Genomic DNA, 24897 nt, shown 5'->3' with positions numbered 1-24897 from the left:
CGTCCAGCGTCGAAACAACGCAGCACGTACCAGTACCTCCAAACTCAAAGCCAACTCTATTCCCTATGCACGTCTTGGAGGTTTAGGATCACCGTTGGCCGTTGCTCTAATGCTACGTAGTAGTTCCAGTCTATTCTCCCGCCAAATTAACATTTACAGACCTCAGCCGAAGGACACCACAGGCAGGTCCTGCGGATCATCCATCTTCTCGAACTCCAAGGGTGCAATTCGCTGGATATAGCACTGCTCGATCGAGCACACAGCCAACGTTTTAGAACGCAATTCGCTTGCCAAGCAAACCGGAGCAAATAAAAAGTCGAGGGGCGTGTATACTTGTTGTTTTTGCGCACTGCATGCGAGCAACTGCATACATGTTTACGTGCAATAGTACTTGCACAGTTTTTCATATTGACAATGAGTCCAACAAGGCAAAGTGAACGTCTAATCCAATTCTTGTGATTAATAGAGCAGTACCCTGTCCTCTACAAGACTCGCGTGGAAAACAAAATGCAAAGCTGCCCGATGATCTTACGGCGCAGTAGCCGGCGTTGCGACAGACTTGTAGCCGATCTCCTTGTCCTGCTCAGCGCCCTTCGATGCGAACGAGTCACGAGTGAACACGTCCTCGCCGTGAAGCTTGCGGTAGAACTCCGCATCCATCTCCTCAATCGGCACGTTGTTGTCGAACACGCAGAACCACGTCAACGGGATCGACACGAAAGCGATCGCGCAGAACGTGTAGAAAGCGCCATCGTAGCCGAAACTCTCGTTGGACACCCAGATCGAGAAACCGAACGAACCGATGGCAGCACCGGCCTTGCCGCAAGCAGCGGAGATACCGTGACAAGTCGATCGGATAGGAGTCGGGTACATCTCGGTGGGCAGCACGAACGTGGCCGTGTTGGGACCGAAGTTGGCGAAGAAGAGCGTGAGACCGTACAGGATGATGAAGAGCACAGTCTGGTCCTGGAGATCGTCCCAGAAGATGGCCAGGATGAGGCAGAGCACGCCCATGAAGAAGAAACCCTGAAGCTGCATTTTCTTGCGGCCGAGGCGGTTGATGAAGTAGATGGCCACGTAGTAACCAGGCAGAGCCAACAGAGCCACGAACGCGTTCATCGTGGTGACCTGCTGCAGGGACGAGCTCTTCACACCAATGACCGACAGGATACTGGCCGAGAAGAGGTTCTGCGCGTAGTAGATGATGTCGAACAGGAACCACGTGCCGGCCGTGCCCAGCAGACTGACCCAGTAGTGGCGCAGGATGAAGGACAGGCGAGCCTTCTTCTCGGCTCCGACTCGAGTCACCGCGTTCTGACGCTCCTGCACCGCCTTGTAAGCCTCCGTCTCCTCAGCGGTGATACGGTAGTAGCAGATCACAACGGCGGGGATGCAGCCGATAGCGAAAAGCAGACGCCAGACGGTCTCAAGCCGAGAGTCGCTGTTCTCGCCAGACTTGCCATCAGCGAGAGCTTCCACAAGCAGGTTACCCAGAATGGCGGCAACCACCTGGCCCACTCCTTGCAGCGAAAACGTCATGGCGACGCGCTTGTTGCGGTCGGCCGAGCTTGTCGAGTCTTCTGCCGACGAAGAAGCAGCCAGAGGGTACTCACCACCGATACCGATGCCGAGGATAATGCGAGCAACCACCAGGAACCACAGCGTTGACTTGCCATCACCAGCGTACGCCACCGTACACAGGATGGAGCCCACGATCAACAGTACGCAAGTGGCGACCATGTTGACCTTGCGACCGAAAACGTCGCCCAGGAAGCCGAACAGCAGCTGACCGACGACGGCACCGATAATAGCGGCGGCCGACACCCACGACTTGACGTAGGAAGTGTAGACTTCCTTGCCGTACTGCTCCGTGAGCACGACGTTGATGATGTTCATGACGAAGAGGTCGTAGGCATCGTTGAAGAAGCCGAGGCCTCGCACGAGGTACTTGTTCATGGTTGCTGGTCGATTACGTCGAACCGGAGCTTGGTTGGGCTGGAACTGGCAAATTGCAGAATGAGCGTATTCGATCTCGAGGCCTCGGTCGAGTCGAGTTGCCGCCCCTGCTCACTGAGAGGAGCCATGCGTAGACGGCGCCAAAGCCAAGTCTCAGATGGCTCAAGGATTCAGGTATCGCCCCGCACACGGGGTCCTCGGTGGACAGTGTCCACCTGCGAACCTGAAGCAGAAAATGGTCTACGACTAGGTAAAACGAGTTCGCAAACTTCTCTATGTCGTTTTTCGATTGTGTGATGGCATGAGCCTTTGCCAATCGGATTCTCCCGGTACGGGTTCCGCATCTACCGCGAATCTTTTCCTTGCCGACGAGCGTTCGGCCTTGTTTTGTGCGTTAGTCTCCGAAGTTATTATCAGAGATCAACGAGCACAACCAAGCAACGAGCCGACCTGGCAAAAAGCTCTTTGGACCGTCCAAAGAGCAAATTGGACCTCGCGTCCCCGCCAGTCAGTGCATCTGGAATTTGTTCTTGTGCAGTAGCTGTCAAAGGCTCAATCGCTGGCACTGGCACCTTACTACAGAGCTCCAACATTGCCGGCCTTTTGCAACCGGGGTTGTATTGCTGGCGATCCTCCAGCGGACGACTGGTTTTCCCTTTGCCGGGGGGCTCTGTAGTAAGGTGACAGTGCCAGCGATTGAGCCTTTGACAGCTAATGTTTTGAGGCCATGCCAGCACAAGAACAATATTCCAGATGAGCGTACGCATATTCTAGCTACGAGTGGCTAAGTGGCTAGGTACATGTAGCGGTGACAAGCGGCAGTGCCTCGGCTACAAGCCTGCTCCGCCAGTAGTCGCTGATGCAGTTGGCGGACTTCACAGTCGCGCCACGACGGAGAACGAGCACTTTTGTCTCCCAGTAGAGACAACCTGGTTGCATTGTAGCCAACATGAACTAGCTTGTACTACATGTCATGCAGCTTTGTTGTCGGGTAGCAGTTTGGGCACGTTACGCGTTTGCGCGGCAGAATTGTAAGATTTGCACAACTCTCCGGGTAAGAAGCAATTGAATGGCCTTTCGTAAGCAGACAGGTCTACGCAGAACTCCGCACGGGCTGCACTACTTCAGTGGCATATGCCATTAAAAATTAGTATCATAGCATAGCATTTTTGCCATTCAAAATTGTAAATCTTTTAGCCTTACATTTGCATGCTGTACACATCTCCTCGCAGTATTATCATCGAAGTCAGCTGATACTTCCAGCATGCATGTACTACATGTATAATACAGGTATTATTAACATTGCTCGCTCGAATGTGATACTATCTTTTATCGATCTATAGTACTACATTATTACTAATACTACTAGTAAACCATTCAGTTTTAGCTAGTACAAACAATAGTACTACGTATATGATGTACACATTTTTTGTGCTTTGCAGTTGTTTTGCCGACTTTTTTGGGAGCTAAATATGGCAAGCAGTGCTCGTAAAAGTGTATTAAAGCGATATAAATAGCTAAATCCATGGCTAAATCCATCTGCACTTGGGATGAATCCAATTGAGCTCTGCAGTTTCCCCTCAGCTGAAAGCTTGTCACGCGCTGCAGGCACATATATGACTATGGCGAATGCCCCTGATAATACAGTCGATTGCATCTTCGATTGGCGTGAGATTTAACGATGCCTGAGCTGGCAGCTGAATTGTTGCAACCCTACCATTATTGCAAGTGCAAACTTAACTGTTTTAGCGTAAATATACGCCAGGTCGATTTTATGTGCCTTGATTTATCGTAAATCCACCACATGTCATGTTTATCGTTTTGCCCAAACGATTGCCAATAATGATAGTACTTCAAATAGTATTATTGATTGATCTCAACTATGGTTTTGTCCTATTTACGGCGAAAATATTACAAAACTACGAAAAAAATACAGCGACGACTAACGGGAATTCCCGAATAATACTCGGTACCCGAATAGTACCCCAGTAGCCATAGGTTATGCTCGCAGTAACCCGTTACCAAATCCAAATGAATAGCATGCAGCTAATCATCCAAATCATTAGAACACATTTCAAAACTCGCTTACCCGGATAGACTGCGACCGGCTTTTCATAAGACAAACAACGTCAGAAGATCGACCAAGGAGATATCACAATAGACTTAGAAGTGGACCATCCTTGTAGTCTTCAGCCGTTGTTACACTGGTGTAGATTGCGGTCATGAGAGTCCGGAGATCTTTTGTCGTGCACGGCGGCAACTTGTAGTGGCTGCAAGCCATGGGATCAGCAAAACTCCTCTCTCGAGCTGCAGCTGCAACGGACACGGCGTCCGTTGCACGATGCATAGGAAAACCAACCGTAACCACTACAGAGTAGTTAGCGGGCAGTGCATGTAAGGGAACAGAATTCAACAAGCCTTCGAGTTCTCAAGCAAGCGTCGGAAGACACTACAAAGTTAACTTTAGCTGTGTCTGACAACACACAGCAGCAAGCAACGGCCATGAGCCAACCCCAGGAATAGCGCAGCCGCGCGAACACTGCCGGTGAGGTCGCTGACTCAACCACAGTGCAAGCCGCGATGAAGCTTTGGACGGCGCAGGAACCGCCACCAATTACATGCTTCTCGCACGAAGCCCTCGTCAAATGGAAACGAGAGCGTGAGCTCTACGAGGCCGCCGCGACCTCCCGCTGCCAGGAGTCCGGTGAATCACCATCAGCGGTAATAATCCCTGCTATAGACACGATCAACAAACGCTTGCTGAAGACGTTCTGCGAGCTTGAGTTGAAAGTGAATGTGGCTGAGATGACGAACCATAAGCTGATTGAAGCAATCTCGCAAATCATCGCGAGCACGATTAATGATCAAGTCCCGAACGTGCGCGCCATTATGAGCCAAAACCTAAGAATCGATCTAAAGCAGAAAGATGTGAAAGCTCGCATTCTGAACTACTTTGATCGGTTTGAGGAACTCATTGAAGAAAATGGCCTAGGCAATACGCTAGAGAACAACGACAAGCTGAAATGCAAGTTGTTGATTGAAAATCTGCGTCCAGCCTGCCTGAAGGAACAAGTGCAACTGCGCCTAGACATTGATCAAACAGCAAAAAGCAGTGTGCCACGTCTCTTTGACGTGATCAAGGCTGAAGCGCTGAAGAATCAGCAATCGTATGACCTGTATCAGAACCAGACAAACAGGGACAAAACCCAAACCAAGCCGCCAAAACCCACAGTTGGAGGCAAACAGCAAAGCGGCGTTCGACCTTAGCAGAGCAGCGAACGACCAGCGGCACAAGCAGCTAGGAAGCGAGATGACGCACCAGCTCGCGGCTGCCTTCACTGCAAAGGAACACACTGGGTGAGTGATTGCCCCACAGCTACAGCGGAACAGAAGAAAGCTGCTGTACAAGCGTTCATGGATCAGAAGAAGAATACTGAAGCCTCTAAAACGAAGCGCTTTCTGCAAGCAGATGATGAGTTAGAGCCCAAGCATGTTGCGTTCAACGGAGTGGTGGTCATGCCTTACCACCCCGACAACGGCACGAAGTACAATGTGATCCCGCGATACATTGTCGAAGAAATTATTCAGGCATGCCCAGCGGCGCAAACTCGGCGTCTAGAAAAACCTGTGGAAGGCAAGGCGGTCGGCGGAGCGATTATAACATGCCAAGAAGCTATTGAGCTAGATTTGGAGCTGCTGACGCCTGCAGGCAAAGTTCGGATGAGGAATGTGACGTGCATTATCACGGAGACTGAAGAAGATGAATTTCTTTTGGGATGGTTGACTTTGAAGGCACTAGGTATTGATGTGGATGAACAAATTGCTGCTCTAGCGAACCAAGAAATTATTGATTTCGATCCTTTCGAGTCTGCCATACCTCTGAGCTTTGATCCCCCCGACAAGAAGCAGATTGTCGCTCGTCTCTGTGAACTCGTCAACGAAGCAGTAGAAAATGGTTTCCCTCGTGAGCGAAAGAAGGAGCTGTTTGATGTGGTCACGCGCTATGATATATGGAGATTAACCATTGGCAATGACCCTCCATCGAAAATTGAGCCTTTTGTGATTCATTTTAAGGATGGCACAGATCCAATTCGCTACAAGCCCAGGACTTACGCTCCAGCTGAGCGTGACTGGATGAAGAGCTTCAATGAATCCCTGGTCAATCTGGGCTGGGTGTACCGCAACGAGACAAGCCGATGGGCGAGTCCGGCGCGTCCTGTTAAGAAACCTGGAAAATCTGGCGGACTTCGCCAAGTGGTCGATTTTCGTAGGACCAATGCTCGAGTACTACCGTTGGCAGGAACAATGCCAAGCCTAAGTACCCGTTTGCAGCATGTGAAAAATAAGAAGCACAAGCAGACAGTGGACTTCATCAAGAGCTTTTGGCAGATGGCCCTGGCAAAGATCAGTCAAGAATCGCAGTCGTACATGACCGAGGATGGCATTTTCACTCCAACGCGTCTGCAACAAGGCTCTGTGGATTCGTCCATTCACTTCCAGCAGTCTGTCGAGAAAATAATGCGTGAAGCCAAATTGTTGTACGAACACGTACTCGCCTGGGTTGATGACCTGCTAATTTACGCGGACACGATTGACGAGTTTCTCGTGATACTGGACCGCGTGTACAGCACGCTAGCAAAGTATGGACTGTTCCTTGGCCTCAACAAGATCTGTCTGTACACTCAGCATGCCAAATGGTGTGGCCGTGTCATCACACCGGATGGAGTAGCTTATGATCCCGAGAAGATACAGACTCTGGTCGATATTCCTGAACCAAAAACGGCGGGTGAATTACAACAATTCTTGTGTGCTGCCGGGTGGATGCGGAACTCTCTCGTGGATTTTGCCCGAGTTGCAGCTCCTCTCCACAATCGATTGCAAGAGGCGCTGGCTGGCACCAAGCGCACCAAACACGTTGCTGCAAGATTGGCGATCACTTTGACTGCAGAAGAGCAGCAAAGTTTTGGACAAGTGAAGAAATTACTTGCCAATTCGGCCACGTTGGTGACTCCTGATGATACAGATGAGCTAATCCTAATGACGGACGCTAGTGACGTTGGGTGGAGCATTATCCTGACTGTTGTGCACGACTGGAGCCCGACTACAAGCATCGTAGAACAACATCACCGACTTGTTCACTGCATGAGTGGCACGTTCAAAGGCGCATCGAAGCACTGGAGTGTCACGGAAAAGGAAGCCTTCCCGATTATAAAAGCCGCAACTGAGCTAGACTACTTACTCATTCGCTCAAAAGGCTTTCGCCTGTATTCGGACCATCGCAACCTCATTTTTATCTTTGCCCCCGGTGACGAGATCAAAAAGCATGTGCGTGGGAAGCTACAGCGATGGAGTCTAAAGCTGAACGAGCTTCGCTACACGATTGAGCATATTAGTGGCGACGACAATGTCTGGGCAGACATGATTTCTAGATGGGCGCAAGCACCCCCGCCTAGTGAATCAAGTAGCATGAAGCGCCTCCGTATTGATGAAGACAGCGAGCACACGCCACAGCCAAAGCCAGCCCAATCCACGCAGCAACTTCGGTCTTTGCACACTGATGATGACTGGCCGACGTTTGATGAGATTGTCACCGCTCAAGCGAGCGCAAATGCAGAACGGCCCCCACATCTAACGAATAGTACCGATGGTGGTTGGCGCGACCAGGCTGGGCGGTTGTGGATCCCGCCAAGTGCTGCAGTGCTCTTGGAGCGTTTAATGGTGATTGCTCATTGTGGAATAATGGGCCATCGAGGGGTGAAGGTGATGATAAACCACCTCCAAGAACACTTCTCGATCGCCAAGCTTGAGGCTCTAGCACACAAAATTTGTGCTCGCTGCCTCTTGTGTTGCCATGTAAAAGGTGGTAATATTGTGCCAAGACCATGGGGAGAAACATATCGGTCGAAGGAGCGGAATGAAGCTCTTCACATGGATTATCTCTTCATCGGCGACTACAATGAAACTAAGAACTATTTGCTCGTCCTCAAGGATGATTTCTCACACTTTTGCGAGATGATAGAATGCACCTCAGCAGATGCTGCAACGGCGGTGAATGCTATCCTTCAGTGGAGCAGCCGCTACGGCACGCCGCAATTACTGATCAGTGACACTGCAGCCCACTTCAAGAACCAGCTACTTGATGAGTTGTGCCACAAGACGCAGATGACGCAGAGCTTTACCGTGGCATACTGTCCGTGGATAAACGGCAGCGTTGAACGCCTAAATCGTGACATACTGCAAGTAGTTCGCGTTATGCTACTGGAGTGGAAAATCGAGCAGGAAAATTGGATGACATTGCTGCCATTAATCCAGGCCAACCTGAACCACAGCCCAGTTGCCTTGCCAACCACACGCCAGCAGAAGTTTTCATGGGATTACGAGCAGCAACACCGCTACAGAAAGTGCTGATTGGCAAGGATGCTATCGCAAATAATCTCATGGATGCCAGCAACTTTACCCCTGATATTCAACTGGCAGTGGATGGAGTGAGAAGCAGCATTAACGACATGCACAACGCCATCACGACTGCAAAGGAGAAGCAAACGAAGCGTAACAAATCTAACCAGCGTGGTGCTCAGCCAGTGAACTTCCACGTCGGAGATTTTGTTTTATGGTCTCGTGTCGATGCGAAGACACACACCAACAAGCTTGCTGTCAAATGGATTGGTCCTTTCAGGGTGATTGGTACCAAGGTCAATTCGTTTGATATTGAACATCTTATCAGTGGCGCCACGCGCAACGTGCATGCGTCACGTTTGAAACTTTATGCTGATAGCAGCTTGGATATTAACGAAGAGATTATCCAGCACATTGCAAACCAGGACATCTACCTTACTGTCGACAAGTTTAAGCGGCACAAGAAGCATCCCTCGCATGGGTATGAAGTACTCGTCGGTTGGGAAGGCCTTGAGGAAATTGAAGATTCCTGGGAGCCCATCAAGAACATGTATGAGGACGTCCCAGCCAAACTACAGGAGTACGTGGATTCCAGCGACGACAATGCCTTGGCTCGGTATGTGTCCAACCTCAGCCACAAGCATACGAAAACGGCACCTTCACGTGCCGCGGCCAAGATCGACACGCAGAAGAACAAGAACAGGAAGCCCTGTCAGAAAACAAAGAGAACGAAGAAGACAGCCAAGAAGTAGCTCATAGCTACAAGTGCAGCATGCGGAGTTTAGCTTGGAGGGCGATGTAGTGGCTGCAAGCCATGGGATCAGCAAAACTCCTCTCTCGAGCTGCAGCTGCAACGGACACGGCGTCCGTTGCACGATGCATAGGAAAAACAACAAGTAGGAAACCAACCGTAACCACTACAGAGTAGTTAGCGGGCAGTGCATGTAAGGGAACAGAATTCAACAAGCCTTCGAGTTCTCAAGCAAGCGTCGGAAGACACTACACACCTGATGCGTGAAGTCAGTACCATGCTATACACATTACTTGTCTAAGATCGATGCTATCTTTTGAAGACGGCGACTTGATACGCCTTTCAGAGCCGGGAAAATCTCGAGCGTGTGATTCTTGACATTACCGAAGTAGCTGGTGACAGAATTCTTTGACGGCAGCAAGCACTTAGAGCTTTCCTGAAACGCCAAATACATCGCAAATTTGTCTAACACGACATAAAGAGCATCTCCCGACCCATATACCGCCACAAACGAACATATCTGCTCCACCGTCATCTTTTTAGCCACATCAAACGCGTTCAGCGTTGTCAATCGCGCTCACTGCAATTTCCCGGGTTTAGAGCTTTCATCGACCAATTCCCCCTTTAACCCGATATGTGTCCGAATGGCCACGATATTTTTTAAATATGGTGATCACTTACTTTCATTATAGTAATATCACATATTTTTAAACGAATCGGACAGAATATGTCCGAATTATTTGAGCCAGACAAAGTAATAATTGAAGACTCCTATTGGTCCGAAAAAACTGAGCGACCCATCTGATAGGCCCGTTGCTATTGTAATATTCACTACTCAAAAATCCTGCGTCCGAACATCCTTGCTATTCCGCCATATAGCACAAACTCCCGTTCCAATATACAAGTAACACATCATATTAATACACCAGCGTATTAATATTACTATATTGCTAATATGTTGAAAGTAATTTCTAAAGAAAAAACTTGCAGCAAAATAATAACCGTCACCTTACGACGTAGACGGAGTCGTAGCAGACTTGTAGCCGGATTCCTTGTCCTGCTCAGCGCCCTTCGATGCGAACGAGTCACGAGTGAACACGTCCTCGCCATGAAGCTTGCGGTAGAACTCCGCATCCATCTCCTCAATCGGCACGTTGTTGTCGAACACGCAGAACCACGTCAACGGGATCGACACGAAAGCGATCGCGCAGAACGTGTAGAAAGCGCCATCGTAGCCGAAGCTCTCGTTGGACACCCAGATCGAGAAACCGAACGAACCGATGGCAGCACCGGCCTTGCCGCAAGCAGCGGAGATACCGTGACAAGTCGATCGGATAGGAGTCGGGTACATCTCGGTGGGCAGCACGAACGTGGCCGTGTTGGGACCGAAGTTGGCGAAGAAGAGCGTGAGACCGTACAGGATGATGAAGAGCACAGTCTGGTCCTGGAGATCATCCCAGAAGATGGCCAGGATGAGGCAGAGCACACCCATGAAGAAGAAACCCTGAATCGCCATCTTCTTGCGGCCGAGGCTGTTGATGAAGTAGATGGCCACGTAGTAACCAGGCAGAGCCAACAGAGCCACGAACGCGTTCATCGTGGTGACCTGCTGCAGGGACGAATTCTTCACACCAATGACCGACAGGATACTGGCCGAGAAGAGGTTCTGCGCGTAGTAGATGATGTCGAACAGGAACCACGTGCCGGCTGTGCCCAGCAGACTGACCCAGTAGTGGCGCAGGATGAAGGACAGGCGAGCCTTCTTCTCGGCTCCGACTCGAGTCACCGCGTTCTGACGCTCCTGCACCGCCTTGTAAGCCTCCGTCTCCTCGGCGGTGATACGGTAGTAGCAGATCACAACGGCGGGGATGCAGCCGATAGCGAAAAGCAGACGCCAGACGGTCTCAAGCCGAGAGTCGCTGTTCTCACCGGGCTTGCCATCAGCGAGAGCTTCCACAAGCAGGTTACCCAGAATGGCGGCAACCACCTGGCCCACTCCCTGCAGCGAGAACGTCGTAGCCACACGAGTGTTGCGTTCCGCTGAGCTCGTCGAGTCTTCTGCCGACGAAGAAGCAGCCAGAGGGTACTCACCACCGATACCGATGCCGAGGATAATGCGAGCAACCACCAGGAACCACAGCGTTGACTTGCCATCACCAGCGTACGCCACCGTACACAGGATGGAGCCCACGATCAACAGTACGCAAGTGGCGACCATGTTGACCTTGCGACCGAAAACGTCGCCCAGGAAGCCGAACAGCAGCTGACCGACGACGGCACCGATAATAGCGGCGGCCGACACCCACGACTTGACGTAGGAAGTGTAGACTTCCTTGCCGTACTGCTCCGTGAGCACGACGTTGACGATGTTCATGACGAAGAGGTCGTAGGCATCGTTGAAGAAGCCGAGGCCTCGCACGAGGTACTTGTTCATGGCTGGCGAGATGTGCGCGACTTGGGCCGGATGCAGTGAAACTTGGTCGGTTGCCGGTGAATTGCGGAATGAGCGAACTCACGGGTGAGGGAGGACGCGGAGCTCGGAGATGAGGTTGCCATGATGCCGGTCATGAATGCGGCTCGGCTATGGGCGGACGCCCTGCTCAAAGTGACGTGCGTTTGTATGGATTAAAGTATGCGCTTAGATTGGGTTCTCGTCTCAGTTTGGGCGGATACATTCATTGTACCATGCCAGCCATGTCGAGCTCCAGTTCGTCGTGAGCCGGCACTCGCACTCGGACCAGAGAACTGCTCTGAGAGCAGGCATTTGCGGACCGGAATGTGCCACGTGCATGTAGCGACTTCGATTTCCCAGGCAAACCGCCTCTGCGCTCAAGTGGCCGGGAATTCGCTGAGCGAACCAGGGTTCTTTATTCATTACTGTGCTCTGTACTCGCTTGAGCCGTCTCACTGAGGTGGGCTCGGTTGAAAGCCAGCAACTGCGTTGCCCTGGCACTGTATATCACATCAGGATTTGACTCGCTTTAAGATGCGGAACACCTCAGCTTGGAATCTTGTGCTGGAAGGGGTCGCTCGTCGCATATCATTGCCCGTCGGTCGGCGAGCGCTATAGAGAGCCGATGCGGGCTGAAACAAGGTCTAACGTGTGTTGCTTTCGACCAGCCCGCTACCCGCTGCGCGAACGGAGCGACAACCACTGCAATGCATGGCGCCAAATCTAAATCCAAATGCGACCCAAAACACGGATCGAGGGAGCCCAATCTACGTTTTTTTTGGTAGTCGACCCCTTTTCTGGCCAAACGGCGCATCCCCATCTCGAATCTGAAGAGATTCAAACCATGTTGCCTTGAAGTGGTCGGGAATCGGGGGACAAGTTATCGGGTACTTCATGACTCGAATCCGGCTCTCGAAGCCAATCGAGTCGATTGTCCATGAACTTGACCAGTCAAGTTGACTATGCCTCCCATTGCGGCGTGATGGCCGAGGAAGTTTCACCACCGCCAGTCTTTTTGGAAACTCCGAGGAAGTTTTCACCATCGTAAGTCTCTACCATCCATGATACATACATGTACATCGATCTCCCCCCGTTTTGAATATGTATCAACGACTTATATTCACAGTAAAACCTAGCTTTACGCGTTGGGTGTGGCCGACGACTTGTAGCCGATCTCTTTGTCCTGCCCAGCGCCCTTCGATGCGAACGAGTCACGAGTGAACACGTCCTCGCCATGAAGCTTGCGGTAGAACTCCGCATCCATCTCCTCAATCGGCACGTCGTTGTCGAACACGCAGAACCACGTCAACGGGATCGACACGAAAGCGATCGCGCAAAACGTGTAGAAAGCACCATCGTAGCCGAAACTCTCGTTGGACACCCAGATCGAGAAACCGAACGAACCGATGGCAGCACCGGCCTTGCCGCAAGCAGCGGAGATACCGTGACAAGTCGATCGGATAGGAGTCGGGTACATCTCGGTGGGCAGCACGAACGTGGCCGTGTTGGGACCGAAGTTGGCGAAGAAGAGCGTGAGGCCGTACAGGATGATGAAGAGCACAGTCTGGTCCTGGAGATCGTCCCAGAAGATGGCCAGGATGAGGCAGAGCACACCCATGAAGAAGAAACCCTGAATCGCCATCTTCTTGCGGCCGAGGCTGTTGATGAAGTAGATGGCCACGTAGTAACCAGGCAGAGCCAACAGAGCCACGAACGCGTTCATCGTGGTGACCTGCTGCAGGGACGAATTCTTCACACCAATGACCGACAGGATACTGGCCGAGAAGAGGTTCTGCGCGTAGTAGATGATGTCGAACAGGAACCACGTGCCGGCCGTGCCCAGCAGACTGACCCAGTAGTGGCGCAGGATGAAGGACAGGCGAGCCTTCTTCTCGGCTCCGACTCGAGTCACCGCGTTCTGACGCTCCTGCACCGCCTTGTAAGCCTCCGTCTCCTCGGCGGTGATACGGTAGTAGCAGATCACAACGGCGGGGATGCAGCCGATAGCGAAAAGCAGACGCCAGACGGTCTCAAGCCGAGAGTCGCTGTTCTCACCGGGCTTGCCATCAGCGAGAGCTTCCACAAGCAGGTTACCCAGAATGGCGGCAACCACCTGCCCCACTCCCTGCAGCGAGAACGTCGTAGCCACACGAGTGTTGCGTTCCGCTGAGCTCGTCGAGTCTTCTGCCGACGAAGAAGCAGCCAGAGGGTACTCACCACCGATACCGATGCCGAGGATAATGCGAGCAACCACCAGGAACCACAGCGTTGACTTGCCATCACCAGCGTACGCCACCGTACACAGGATGGAGCCCACGATCAACAGTACGCAAGTGGCGACCATGTTGACCTTGCGACCGAAAACGTCGCCCAGGAAGCCGAACAGCAGTTGACCGACGACGGCACCGATGATAGCGGCGGCCGACACCCACGACTTGACGTAGGAAGTGTAGACTTCCTTGCCGTACTGCTCCGTGAGCACGACGTTGACGATGTTCATGACGAAGAGGTCGTAGGCATCGTTGAAGAAGCCGAGGCCTCGCACGAGGTACTTGTTCATGGTTGTTGGTTGATTCTGCCGAACTGGAGCTTGGTTGCGCTGGAGCTGGCAAATTGCAGAATGAACATGCTTGTGTTGTGTCGGGCGCTCCCTATCTCATGCTGAGCAGGGCGTGTGTATTATACTTGGCCGCTCTCAGCCGAGCAATCTGGGAGGGATTTGGTAAAAGACAACTTGAATCACAGGATTTGGCGAACTCCTCTCAAACCACAAACGCTGCCCGGCTGTATTAATAAAGAGCACCACTTGGCACTACATGCACTGTATTATAAAACAGGCAAACTCACGGTGCTTTCCAGACCGTCCCCGCCATTAATCCACTATTACAATACCACCGTGGAGTCTTTTCAAAAGTGCCACATCAGTCTTTGACACCAGCCACAGCATTTAAAAAAACTGCTTGCAGCAAACGAATCTGCGCGGTCCACGTTGGAACCACTGTGGGTATTGGATACACGTATCAGGTCCTTGCAAGCAGTCTGCCTGAAGCACGGGTAAATTAAAATTTGGCGACCATGACCGGCCGTGAGCCGGAGCAGCTTGGTGCACGTGTTCAATGCAACGATACTCGTTTATCGACACGGAAGAGATTCGCTGAACACGGAGACTCGAATCTGTTGCGATAGAGCGGGAGGCTGTATGTAGCCTCCTGCATGTCCACACGAGCCAACCGATGACGTCTGCAAGTTGTGGGCGTCAACAGGCTCGATGGATCGACGCAGACGCAGAAAACTTCGCACCGCAGCGACAGCCCCACCTCTCAAAAACTCATTGGTCCTGTACGCTCCCTCCAACCTAAATCTCGGCAACAAGCTGAGCTCCTCCTGAAAAATATATTTGCCGCCACTGGAGCTAGGCGATACAAACTACTTGTCTATCTATTTTCCTTCAAAAGTAGCGGTAAACGCCACGAATGCTTGCCGCAGATTATATGAAGGCTTCATATAAACTGGAGGGCCACTTCCCCACACTGATATTATGGATATCCGGTACGTGTAGGAGAAAGTTGCCACCGGCAACTCGTACGACGATACCTAGCAACTCGTAGGCACATGTAAAATGCCTGGACGACGCCAAATCAAAACAGCACCGCATCTCGCCGTCAACAAAGAGCGAGTCCGCCGCTGCTATCCAAAGGAATACCACCACGTTTGTGGCTGCGCGTTTGCCCAGCCTGCAGCGACATCGTAGAGTTCCCGCCGCTGTATAAGAAGCATCGTTTCCAGTGGTGCGAGTTCCATGGTCGTCACGTCAAAAGGACAGGTCTGCAGTAGCTTCCGCTCGGCGAAGGAGCCGGGATACAGATCTGCCGGTCGAGCAGCCGTTCGGTACAAACGGCGCGACTGTCGGCCCCACTCTAAGATATTGTCGCTGTTCATGTACAGCGGCTCAACGTCCGCTTCCGGTCCCTTAGCTGGGTTCAGCTGTACAGGATAATGCTGCAATGCGTCTCCACACAACACACCGTCATTTTGTCGACCAGCGGTGAGCAACTCCCAGCCCACAGTACCAACAGCAACGTCCGAGAAAGCGTACGCAGTCTCAGCGAGCTCGCATGCGAGCCAATACAACTCCTTGTCACCGTAGGATGGCACAGTTGGCAGCCCATTCAGCGAGATGAATGACGCCAGCATAGCCGTAGCCCGCGGTTGCCGCCCTTTGTCCCACAGCATGAGAGACGAGTCCATTTGATGCCCGCTACGCAGTCTCCAGACGTGAGAATTCAGTAAAAACGCACTGGGCTGGAAACCAAAGTCCAAGCCAAGCATCCGCCTCAGTAGCTGAGGCCTTCGTTCGCCATCTTTCACAACACCAAATCGACGGTACGGCGTGACATCGAACCCGGCCAAAAAGCGGTGCATCGCGCCACCGTTCGTATCGGGACTCCTCGCTGCCAAGTACGACAGCTCGTAGCTAATCCGGTCGTTAAAGAAGAGCGTTCCCGTCTTCCTGTACTTCTCCGTGTCCCACAGCGTCATGGGACTCTGAAAGAAGAGCGTATCTGCGTCCAGCAGCATGATCTCCTGGAACCTCGAGTACACCACGGCCAGCGCCTTGATGTCGAAGCCTCGGAACTTGTCGTGGCAGTGCTCCAGGTCCACACAGAAGAGTTGGCGTCCGTCCACTGCCGCATTAGCTGCCAGCTCACATACGTCGTAGAAACGGACCAAAGAGTCTTTCTCGTGCATCTTCGTCTGCAGCTCCAGCGCCAAGTCTCCGCAGTGTGGGACCTCCACGGGCAGCTCCACCTGCAGCCGGCGCAGCTCCAACACAAGAGAGAAACCGAGCAGTGCAATATCGTCGAATAACGGCAGTACAATCCCCCGTGGAGTTGCAACGTCTAGGCGCTGCGTCTCGCGCCACAAACTGTCGATGAACGATTCGACATGCTGCAGTGGGGGCACGTTCCGGGCCGCACTTCGGCGGTAGGACGCGAAGGATCGCCACAGTTTGAGGGCCGAGAGCAAGAATAAGATTGTGGAGAGGACGATCAGGAGGCGGCGGTTGTCTCGAGACAGGAACCAGAGCCGCACGCGCGTCCGCCAGCGCCGCCATCGGTGCCGCCGATCGCCATTCCAGTGCTCGCCCAGCATTTTTGATCGTTTACACCAATTGTACACAATGTGTATGCTATGTGAGCATCGAAGCCTCTTGCAATTTATGTTTTACCTTCTAAAATGGATAACTTCAACTTGGTGAACCAATCAAAAAAGCGAAGAGACGAATGCATTCTATGACAGGTTTTCTAGCTTCTTGCCTTACGCTTCTTGTCCTGCTGCACGGCGGCCTTGACTAAGGAGCCCCATGCCTGGCTGAAGGCGTTTTGGTGGCTGTCCTTGATCCAGCTCTGGAGCTCCGCCTTGAGGAACAGCTTGCCGTCAGACGAACTCCATTTCGCGACGAGTGCTCGACGAGACGCCACGCGATGCTGCTGCAGTTTAGCGACTAGCAGCTGGATCTTCTTGTCGAACTTCTTGCGGATCAGCGTGTGGCTGGGCTCCTTCAGCGCGCCTGAAAACGGGAGCAGACTGGGGATGACCTGGCCATCCAGAAGGAACTTGGCGAACCACCGGTACTTGGCTGCCAACCCGTCCTTCGAGTCTGATGCATCTTGGTCGGGATACGTGATCCGCATGGCAGGCAGAGACCACTGGTGGATGCCATACTGCGCCTTCGCGTAGCACTGCACCTCATCCAGCTCCGGGTGGTAGAACGGTGCAGGCTCCGTGAGTGGCGGCGCGTACTTGCACAGCGGCGTGTTCTTGCCAATGCCCGCGAGCCACTGGGGCTCGATAGCGGTCACCATCTTCATGTACGCACGAGTTGTGCGCATGATGTGCTGGTACACGACAAACGGCGGCAGCTTGGACGGGTTCGGCGTGAACACTGACGAGTGCGGGTGGATGTACACGGGCTCCTTCACGTTGCCAGTGGCAGCAATGTACGCGCAGTTGCGCTCGATCTTCGTGCCCTCCGTGATAGTTCCAGCAGGCACGCGCTTCGCCACTTGGTCCAGGAAGCCAGCGGCCACAATTTGCCGCAGGACAACCTGCGTCTCGAGGTCCGGAGGCGGCATCTTGGGCTTAAGATCGATTCTCTCAAAGCCCGCTTCCTCTGTGTACAGCTTGTTCACAATCCGCGTCAATTGCTGACGCAGCTTCAGCATGTTCTGCATCGTCTTCTCGTGCAAGTGGTTGTCCTTGCAGAACTGGCTGCTGCCGCCAGTGTATGCATACGCGCCAGCGGCACGCAGCAGACTCAGGACATCGCTCTCTTGGTCGATCCACTGCGCATGCTTGCGCATTTCCTCTGCCTCTCGCCACTCCTTCTCCATTTCTTCCATCTCATTTTTCTTTTCATCTTCACCTTCTTCGTCCTCAGCACCCTTCTCCTTTTCGCGACGGTCTAAAGCGTGAATAAACGGCGAGTGGCCCGAAAGACCGGCAACAATAGCGATGGTATACTCCACGAGGTTCAGCTTCTGCGCAAGCAGCAGCATTTTCGCGAACCGTGCAGCGACGGGGAACTTCACAAGAGCGCGCCCAAGCCCCGTGATAGACTCGTCGTCACCCGGGGAAACAGCACCGAGATTGACCAGCGTCGCAAGTGCGTTCTTCACAGCTTGGCGGTCGGGCGGCGTCGGGAATGGGAACTGCTGTACGTTATGGATACCCATAGCCTTCATCTGTAGCACAAGGTCATCGATGGGTTGGCACAGGATTTCCGGGGACGAGAACTTCTGGAACTCCGTGTCGTACACTGCGGACGAGTACAAACGGTAGCAGTGACCCGGGCCAGTACGGCCTGCACGACCCGCGCGTTGATCAGCGCTAGCCTTCGAGATCCACTGGACCTCGAAGGATGAAATGCCGTTAGCTAGATCGAAGACTCGCTCCTTCGTCCGTCCAGCGTCCACCACGTACTTGATACCAGGAATGGTCAGCGATGTTTCAGCTACGTTCGTAGCAACAACGATCAGCCGATGGTTCTCTGGCGGTGTGTCGAAAACCTTCATCTGCTCATCATTGGGGAGTAGAGAGTAAAGCGGGAGCACGTGCAAGTACGGCACCGCGAGTTCGTCGTCCATATCATCATCTTCGTCATCTTCATTCTCAGAAGCATGCTCCTTGTCCTCCAAGTCGTAGGCGGCATCTTCGTCATCCACCTCGTTGCCGTACACCTGGGCTTCCTCTAGGTCAGCCTCTTCTTCGATGTCGTCATGCTCGCGAAGAAAGTTGTCCGTCTGCTCAGGCTTCGATTGCCTGCGCTGTGCCCGGAAGGCTCGACTGCTCTTGAGAGCCGCCGCCTTCTTGCTTCTTGCAGCGACAGAGTATGCGCGAGAGAGTTTGCGGCACAGCTGCAGGATTTCACGTTGACCCGTAAGGAATACCAGCACACCGCCCTCAGGCAACTTCTTGTGGATTTTGATGACCTTCTTGTACGCCTCGTCCACGTAGTTATCAATCTCCGTGCGCTTGTTGAAATGCACACTCACCGGGTACTGACGCGCGTCAACGCGAAGCACAGGCGGCGGGGTCGGGAACAACCGGTGATTCTGAGTGAAGTCCTCCACGCGCAGCGTAGCAGACATAACTACGAGTTTCAGCGGCTTGATGGGCTTCTCTGCAGTTTTCTTCTCTTCATCCGACAGCGACTGATACGCTTCCTCCTCTTCCCTCGACATTTGAGCTCGCAGTGGAGCAATGCGAGACAAGAGACCGATCAGGATATCCGTGTTCACGTTGCGCTCGTGAGCCTCATCCAGAAGAAGGATCGAGTACTGACGCAACAAAAAGTCCTGTTGGATCTCCTTTAGCAGAATACCATCAGTCATGAACTTGATGCGCGTGTGCTCACTGACGTGCTCAGCATCGTATCGAATTTGGTAGCCGACGTGGCCCTTAGGCGCGCCGAACGGCACATTAAGCTCTTCAGCGACACGCTTGGCCGTAGAGACCGCAGCGACACGTCGTGGCTGTGTAACACCGATACGTCCGCTGTTGGATTGGTGCTCTGGGTGACCATAACCGGCTTCGTACAGGAACTGGGGCACCTGCGTCGTCTTACCACTACCCGTCTCACCACAAAGGATAATCACGTCGTTCTCAGTGATAGCCTCCATAATTTCCTGCTCAGAGCTGCACACAGGAAGCTGCATGCGCGCCAGTTGAATTTCCGGCTTGCGCGAAAGAGTCACAAGAGTCGTCTTGTACGACAGCTTCATCTTCTTGCTCAGCTCGCGCATTTCCTCTGGGGTTTTCATCACAATCGGCTTCGGCACATACGCATCAGCAGGGTCCACTGTAGGTTCTTCTTCTTGCTTCGGAGCAGGTGGCGCTTTCGGCTCTCCAGCGGCCAGAGCCTTAAGACGGCGCTTCTCCTCGTTCTTCTTGCGCAGCGCTTCCAGTTTAGTCATCGCTGCGCTTTGCGAGCTTGAGCGCTTCACAGCCTCCTCGGGGCTCTCCTCTTCAGCCACTGTTTCTTGGACAGCCATGACGGATGCTGCGATAGCACTGGTCTCTGAAGGACCAGCCTCCTGCTGCGCCGGCAGCATGGGCACAGAGCGCTGAATCAGTGACGGCTTTTTCTTACGACGCTTCTTCTTGCCACTCTTCTCGTCAGTATTAGCAGAGCCCATCGTAGATTTCACCTCCGTGGCAAGAGCAATAGCAGCGACAGTCTTCTCCTTGGCCGTCGTCTTAGTCGCCGTCGGCTTGGCCTCCACTACCAGTTCCTCCTCCTCTTCGTCTTCCTCATCTTCCTCCTTCCGCTCCGTCTTCTTCAGCAGTTCATTCTTGGCGACATCTGAGAGCTCGATGCCCGCTTTTTGCCGGTTCAGTGAGCGCTTGAGACGTTCCCGCAGCGTCTCCTTGTGTCCCATCTGCGACGTGCTGTACATGAGCTTCAGTTGGTCCTGCGAGAGTTGTTGCTGCTCCAGCGACTTGTACAGGTCCGCGCGTCTGGCTTCCTTCACTTTCCTGGCCGCGATGGCCTCCAGCTTCTTGCGCTTCGTTTTGCTCAAGTGCTGTGCCTGCTGCAGCAGCTCCTCGGGCACCTTCTCGGCCTTCTGTTTCTTCTCGCGACGACCAGGCAGCACCAGCGCGCCGCCAGCTTCGTCTGCGCCCATTTCTTCCCGTAGTTCGGCCGACAGCAGCCCGGAAGACTCGCAAATATCCGCATCTTCCTGCTCTGCCTCGTGCTCCATGTTCACATCGGCCTCCTGCGGCTCCTGCTGCGTCTTTTCTTCTCGTTCTTGCGCGAGCACTTCCTTCGAAGCCTTCGCTTTCTTTTTGGCCTTGGCGTGACCGCCCTGCTTGCGCTTCTTGCCCGCCATCGTCACGCACACGCAGCTTCTAGATCCGCCGCGGCAATCGTTAATGGACGTGTTGCGCGCCAGTGTTCACTGTGTACCAGTGTACCATTTCCAACATTTCACCCAATCAGAACCACTTTATTCGCTCTTTTCAACCAATTACAACACCGTTTCATTGACTGGAGCTGTCCGCCAAAACGACTGGAGCAGGTCAGTGCGCAACCGCTCGAGTGCATCACTTCTAGCTTGGTGCTCTACCCGTTTTTCCGCTCTACCCGTCGCCCTACCAGCTCGTTGAACCATGCCGACCAAGCGCGTGAAGGGCAAGAAGAAGCTCAAGTCCATCAAGGCCAAGCAGACGGATGCCATGGGCAGCAAGCGCCGCCTGGCCAAGTTCGGCAAGGAGCAGCGCAAGGGCATGCGCGGCTCGGCGGCCAACTACATCACGCGCAGCCAGGCGCTCAAGCGGCTGCAGGTGTCGCTCAAGGACTTCCGCCGCCTTTGCATCCTCAAGGGTATCTACCCGCGCGAGCCCAAGAAGAAGCCCTCGGGCAAGGACAAGACGTACTACTACCTCAAGGACGTCATGTTCCTGGCGCACGAGCCTGTGCTCGAGAAGTTCCGCGCCTTCAAGACCTTCATGAAGAAGGTCAAGAAGGCCATGGGCAAGAAGGACTACGAGGACGCCAAGCGTAAACACGAGAACCGCCCCACCTACGAGCTCGACCACATTGTCAAGGAGCGCTACCCGCGCTTCGTGGACGCGTTGGGCGACCTGGACGACGCCTTGTGTCTTGTGCACCTGTTCGCTCTCATGCCCACGGGCAACGGCATCCACGCCGAGGTGACGAGCATGTGTCTGCGCCTCGTGCGCGAGTGGCAGAACTATGTGGTGGCCACGCGCGCGCTCACCAAGGTCTTTGTGAGCATCAAGGGCATCTACTACCAGGCCAATGTGCAGGGCCAGACCATCACGTGGCTCGTGCCGCACCAGTTCACGCCCACGGTGGACAAGCGCGTGGACGTGCGCGTTATGCTCACGTTCCTCGAGTTCTACGACGTGCTGCTCAAGTTCGTCAACGCGCAGCTTTACATGCAGATCGGTGTGGCGTACCCGCCCAAGATCAACTTGCAGCTGGACGCTGCCGGAGCCCAGCTCGCGGCGCTGGAGCTGGAACGCGTGAAGGAGGACGAGGAGATGGAGAAAGCTGACGATAATGAGGACGACGACGAAGCCGAGGAGGTTTCTAAGGACATCTCACAGCAGCAGAAGGAGTCGGAGAAGCGCATCAAGACGCTGAGCGGCGCTATTGCCACGAAGGAGGCCAACCCGGTTGACGAGTTCGACGAGGACGAGGAAGAGCTGGCTTATGGCGAGATGAGCGAGCCACTGGAGGCTGCCTTCGCGTCCAACGAACTGGCTGCCCAGATCTACAGCGAGCAGCGCAAGGAGCGCAGCGAGAAGAGCCTGTTCAGTGGTCTGACCTTCTTCCTGTCCCGTGAGGTGCCTTCGGCCTGTCTGGAGCTGGTGCTGCGCTCGCACGGCGCCACTCTGGGCTGGGACGGTGCCGGCTCGCCCTTCGACGAGAAGAGCTTGCGTATCACGCACCACATCATGGATCGCCCGCACCAGGGCCACCGTTACTTCAACCGCGAGTACGTGCAGCCGCAGTGGGTGTTCGACTCCGTGAACAATGGCGTGCTGCTGCCGCTGACGCGGTACGTGCCTGGTGCGGAGCTGCCGCCCCACCTTTCGCCTTTCGTGAACGACGACCAGGAGGGCTACACTCCCGAGTACCGCAAGGAGCTGGAGAAGCTCAAGTCGGCTTCGCAGGTGCTGCGCGAGGTTGGCGCTGTGGGCGACGAGGGCGTTTCCGACTCGGAAGACGAGGACGCCGAGGAGCAGGAGGAGGCCTATGCCGCCGACCTTAAGGCTGAGTTGGATAGCAAGGCCGAGAAGGAGGAGAGCAGCGATGACGAGGAAGAAGATGATGATGAAGAGGAGGAGAAGGAAGAGCCGTCGTCGCCGCTTAAGCGCAAGGCGGAGCCGGCCGTCACCGAGAAGAAGTCAAAGAAGGCCAAGAAGGAGGAGGAGGCCGCAGAGCTCAAGGAGCTGGCCAAGACCATGATGTCGAAGAAGTCCAAGCGTCTGTATGACCGTATGCAGTACGGCCTGGGCAAGAAGGCCGACAAGATTCAGAAGCTTGAGGACAAGCGTGTCAAGCTGGAAGCCGAGAAGGAGAAGCCCAAGCAGGCGGCGGCTGCTCCCAGCAAGGAGGTCACCAAGAAGCGCAAGCGGAAGGCCAAGGGCAAGAGCGCCAATTAGACTTTAATTGCCAATGTATTCATTCGTTCACTCAGCCCGTGGTCTCGTTGTCATCACTCCTGCTCGTAAATTGCCAACCTTTGATTGCTATGGACACCATTTGAAGGAAAACAAATAAAAAACCAAAGCACTTCCAAAAAAACTTCCAAGGGGAAAAGGAAATATCTTACTACTTTCCGAAGAAACGAGCTATTGGCTTCCTCCTTCGCTCTAGGCAAAGCTGCTGGCGCCAGCAGCCGCAAGGAAAAGAAGAAGAACCCAAACTGCCGTTATTTTCCCCGATTCGCTTGCTTCGCCGTCGATTCAACCTGTCGAAAGCTGAAAAGGGAGGAAGCGTCACCTTGTCGTCGTCGCTCGCCCTCCAGTCGACAGTCAGCGGCTCAGACTGCACGAGACAGCCAGGCCTGATGGATCGCGCTGGAGGAGAGGACGGCGGCAGACAGAAGTCACGACTTAAGCAGTCGTTTTTTTCTTCTTCTTCTTGTTCTTCTTCTTCAGAGAGGAAGCGAGGATCTTGGCCGTCTCCTCGTCTACGGTCTTCTCCGAGTGCACGCGGTCCCCCGGGAAGGTCAAACCCGTGATCTTGGTGGTACCACTGGGCAGCAGCAGCACCGTCACCTTGAAGTGGGCCACCTTGTCGCCCGGGCGGGCCTCCAGGATCGGGTAGGCCTGCAGCAGGTCGTGCTTGACGCACTCGACGACGCCCATGCGCGCCTGGCTCTCGTCCTCGAACGCGCGGATGGTGAAAGGCAGCGTGGGGAACTTGGTGTTGATCTCCTTGAAGACGTAGCGGGAGGCCTTCATCTTGAGGCGGTACTGCTTGTCCACCTGGCGCTTGAAGACCGTGGTGCGGCGCTCGCTCGTCACGGGCTTCTCGCTGCCCGTGGTGTAGCACACGTCGATGGTGTACACCTCGTTGGGCTCGAACGTCACCTTGGGGGTGCGGTTCTCCGCGTCCATCTTCTGGGCGATGATCTTGTTGCCGTCGATCACGAAGCGCTTGAGCTGGTGCATGAGCGTGCCCTGCAGGCTCTTGACGCCGTACGACGTCTCGAGCTTGGTGAGCGCCTCGGTCACCTGCAGGTTCGTGTTGCCTGGCTTGATGAGGCGCGCGCAGAGCTCCACGGCGTCGTGCGCGCACTTGAGCACGTCGGCGTCCTGACCCTGCAGCTCCGGGAACTCGGCGTCGGCAGCCGAGCCTTCAGCAGGCACAATGGCCGTGTGGGCCACAACGGCAATGTAGCCATCAATGTGGCAGCCCAAGTCGATCTTGACCCAGTCGCCGGCCTGCAGAGTCATGGACTCGTTGGGCAGCGGCGAGAAGTGGCACACGATCTCGTTGGCCGAGATGGACGTGGGGAAAGCCACACCCTTGTCGATCTTCTTGCTCTTGAAGATGGTGGCGCAGCGCTGCTCCACGATCAGGTCGCCGAACTTGCAGAGCTCCACCACGTCCTTGCCGGCCTCAAGCTGCTTCAAGACGCCCTCGAGCGCCGACTGCGCGATCTCGGCGGCCAGACGGTACTTGGTCACCACATCCGAGTTGCTGCAGTCCTCCACCTCCTCCGGCGGCGTCTGCACCTCCTCTTCCACGTCGCTCACGTCGCTCACACTGCGCTCGTCGTCCGAAGGCATCGCTCCT

General features: G+C 54.0%; 10 protein-coding genes across 10 annotated transcripts; 4 read left to right on the top strand and 6 right to left on the bottom strand.

The window, feature by feature from the left end:
* Positions 1 to 528: 528 nt before the first annotated feature.
* KRP23_11193 (putative inorganic phosphate transporter 1-6) lies at positions 529 to 1956 on the bottom strand (the record flags this gene model as incomplete). The annotated part of the gene is made up of 1 exon (XM_067881719.1): positions 529 to 1956. The coding sequence occupies one exon, from the start codon at positions 1954 to 1956 to the stop codon at positions 529 to 531; it is 1428 nt and encodes a 475-aa protein (XP_067741005.1).
* Positions 1391 to 1789, top strand: KRP23_11194 (uncharacterized protein; the record flags this gene model as incomplete). The annotated part of the gene is made up of 1 exon (XM_067895924.1): positions 1391 to 1789. The coding sequence occupies one exon, from the start codon at positions 1391 to 1393 to the stop codon at positions 1787 to 1789; it is 399 nt and encodes a 132-aa protein (XP_067741006.1).
* An 8156-nt stretch (positions 1957 to 10112) lies between the features above and the next one.
* KRP23_11191 (putative inorganic phosphate transporter 1-6) lies at positions 10113 to 11537 on the bottom strand (the record flags this gene model as incomplete). Its single annotated transcript, XM_067881718.1, has 1 exon — positions 10113 to 11537. One exon carries the CDS (start codon positions 11535 to 11537, stop codon positions 10113 to 10115), a length of 1425 nt encoding a protein of 474 aa, XP_067741003.1.
* KRP23_11192 (uncharacterized protein) lies at positions 10972 to 11370 on the top strand (the record flags this gene model as incomplete). Its single annotated transcript, XM_067895923.1, has 1 exon — positions 10972 to 11370. The coding sequence occupies one exon, from the start codon at positions 10972 to 10974 to the stop codon at positions 11368 to 11370; it is 399 nt and encodes a 132-aa protein (XP_067741004.1).
* A 1156-nt stretch (positions 11538 to 12693) lies between the features above and the next one.
* On the bottom strand, positions 12694 to 14115 carry KRP23_11189 (putative inorganic phosphate transporter 1-6; the record flags this gene model as incomplete). Its single annotated transcript, XM_067881717.1, has 1 exon — positions 12694 to 14115. The coding sequence occupies one exon, from the start codon at positions 14113 to 14115 to the stop codon at positions 12694 to 12696; it is 1422 nt and encodes a 473-aa protein (XP_067741001.1).
* KRP23_11190 (uncharacterized protein) lies at positions 13550 to 13948 on the top strand (the record flags this gene model as incomplete). The annotated part of the gene is made up of 1 exon (XM_067895922.1): positions 13550 to 13948. One exon carries the CDS (start codon positions 13550 to 13552, stop codon positions 13946 to 13948), a length of 399 nt encoding a protein of 132 aa, XP_067741002.1.
* Positions 14116 to 15242: 1127 nt separating the features above from the next.
* On the bottom strand, positions 15243 to 16709 carry KRP23_11188 (putative alpha-1,3-mannosyltransferase MNT4; the record flags this gene model as incomplete). The annotated part of the gene is made up of 1 exon (XM_067881716.1): positions 15243 to 16709. One exon carries the CDS (start codon positions 16707 to 16709, stop codon positions 15243 to 15245), a length of 1467 nt encoding a protein of 488 aa, XP_067741000.1.
* Positions 16710 to 16861: 152 nt separating this feature from the next.
* KRP23_11187 (putative ATP-dependent RNA helicase DHX37) lies at positions 16862 to 20950 on the bottom strand (the record flags this gene model as incomplete). Its single annotated transcript, XM_067881715.1, has 1 exon — positions 16862 to 20950. One exon carries the CDS (start codon positions 20948 to 20950, stop codon positions 16862 to 16864), a length of 4089 nt encoding a protein of 1362 aa, XP_067740999.1.
* Positions 20951 to 21230: 280 nt separating this feature from the next.
* KRP23_11186 (Pescadillo-like protein) lies at positions 21231 to 23255 on the top strand (the record flags this gene model as incomplete). The annotated part of the gene is made up of 1 exon (XM_067881714.1): positions 21231 to 23255. One exon carries the CDS (start codon positions 21231 to 21233, stop codon positions 23253 to 23255), a length of 2025 nt encoding a protein of 674 aa, XP_067740998.1.
* A 453-nt stretch (positions 23256 to 23708) lies between these two features.
* On the bottom strand, positions 23709 to 24890 carry KRP23_11185 (ERBB-3 BINDING PROTEIN 1; the record flags this gene model as incomplete). The annotated part of the gene is made up of 1 exon (XM_067881713.1): positions 23709 to 24890. The coding sequence occupies one exon, from the start codon at positions 24888 to 24890 to the stop codon at positions 23709 to 23711; it is 1182 nt and encodes a 393-aa protein (XP_067740997.1).
* Between the last annotated feature and the right edge of the window lie 7 nt (positions 24891 to 24897).

The sequence above is a fragment of the Phytophthora ramorum genome (genome assembly GCF_020800215.1).
Source record: "Phytophthora ramorum isolate Pr-102 chromosome Unknown Phyram_PR-102_s0011, whole genome shotgun sequence".
NCBI lineage: Eukaryota > Oomycota > Peronosporomycetes > Peronosporales > Peronosporaceae > Phytophthora > Phytophthora ramorum.
This window is presented reverse-complemented; position numbering and strand designations above follow the sequence as displayed.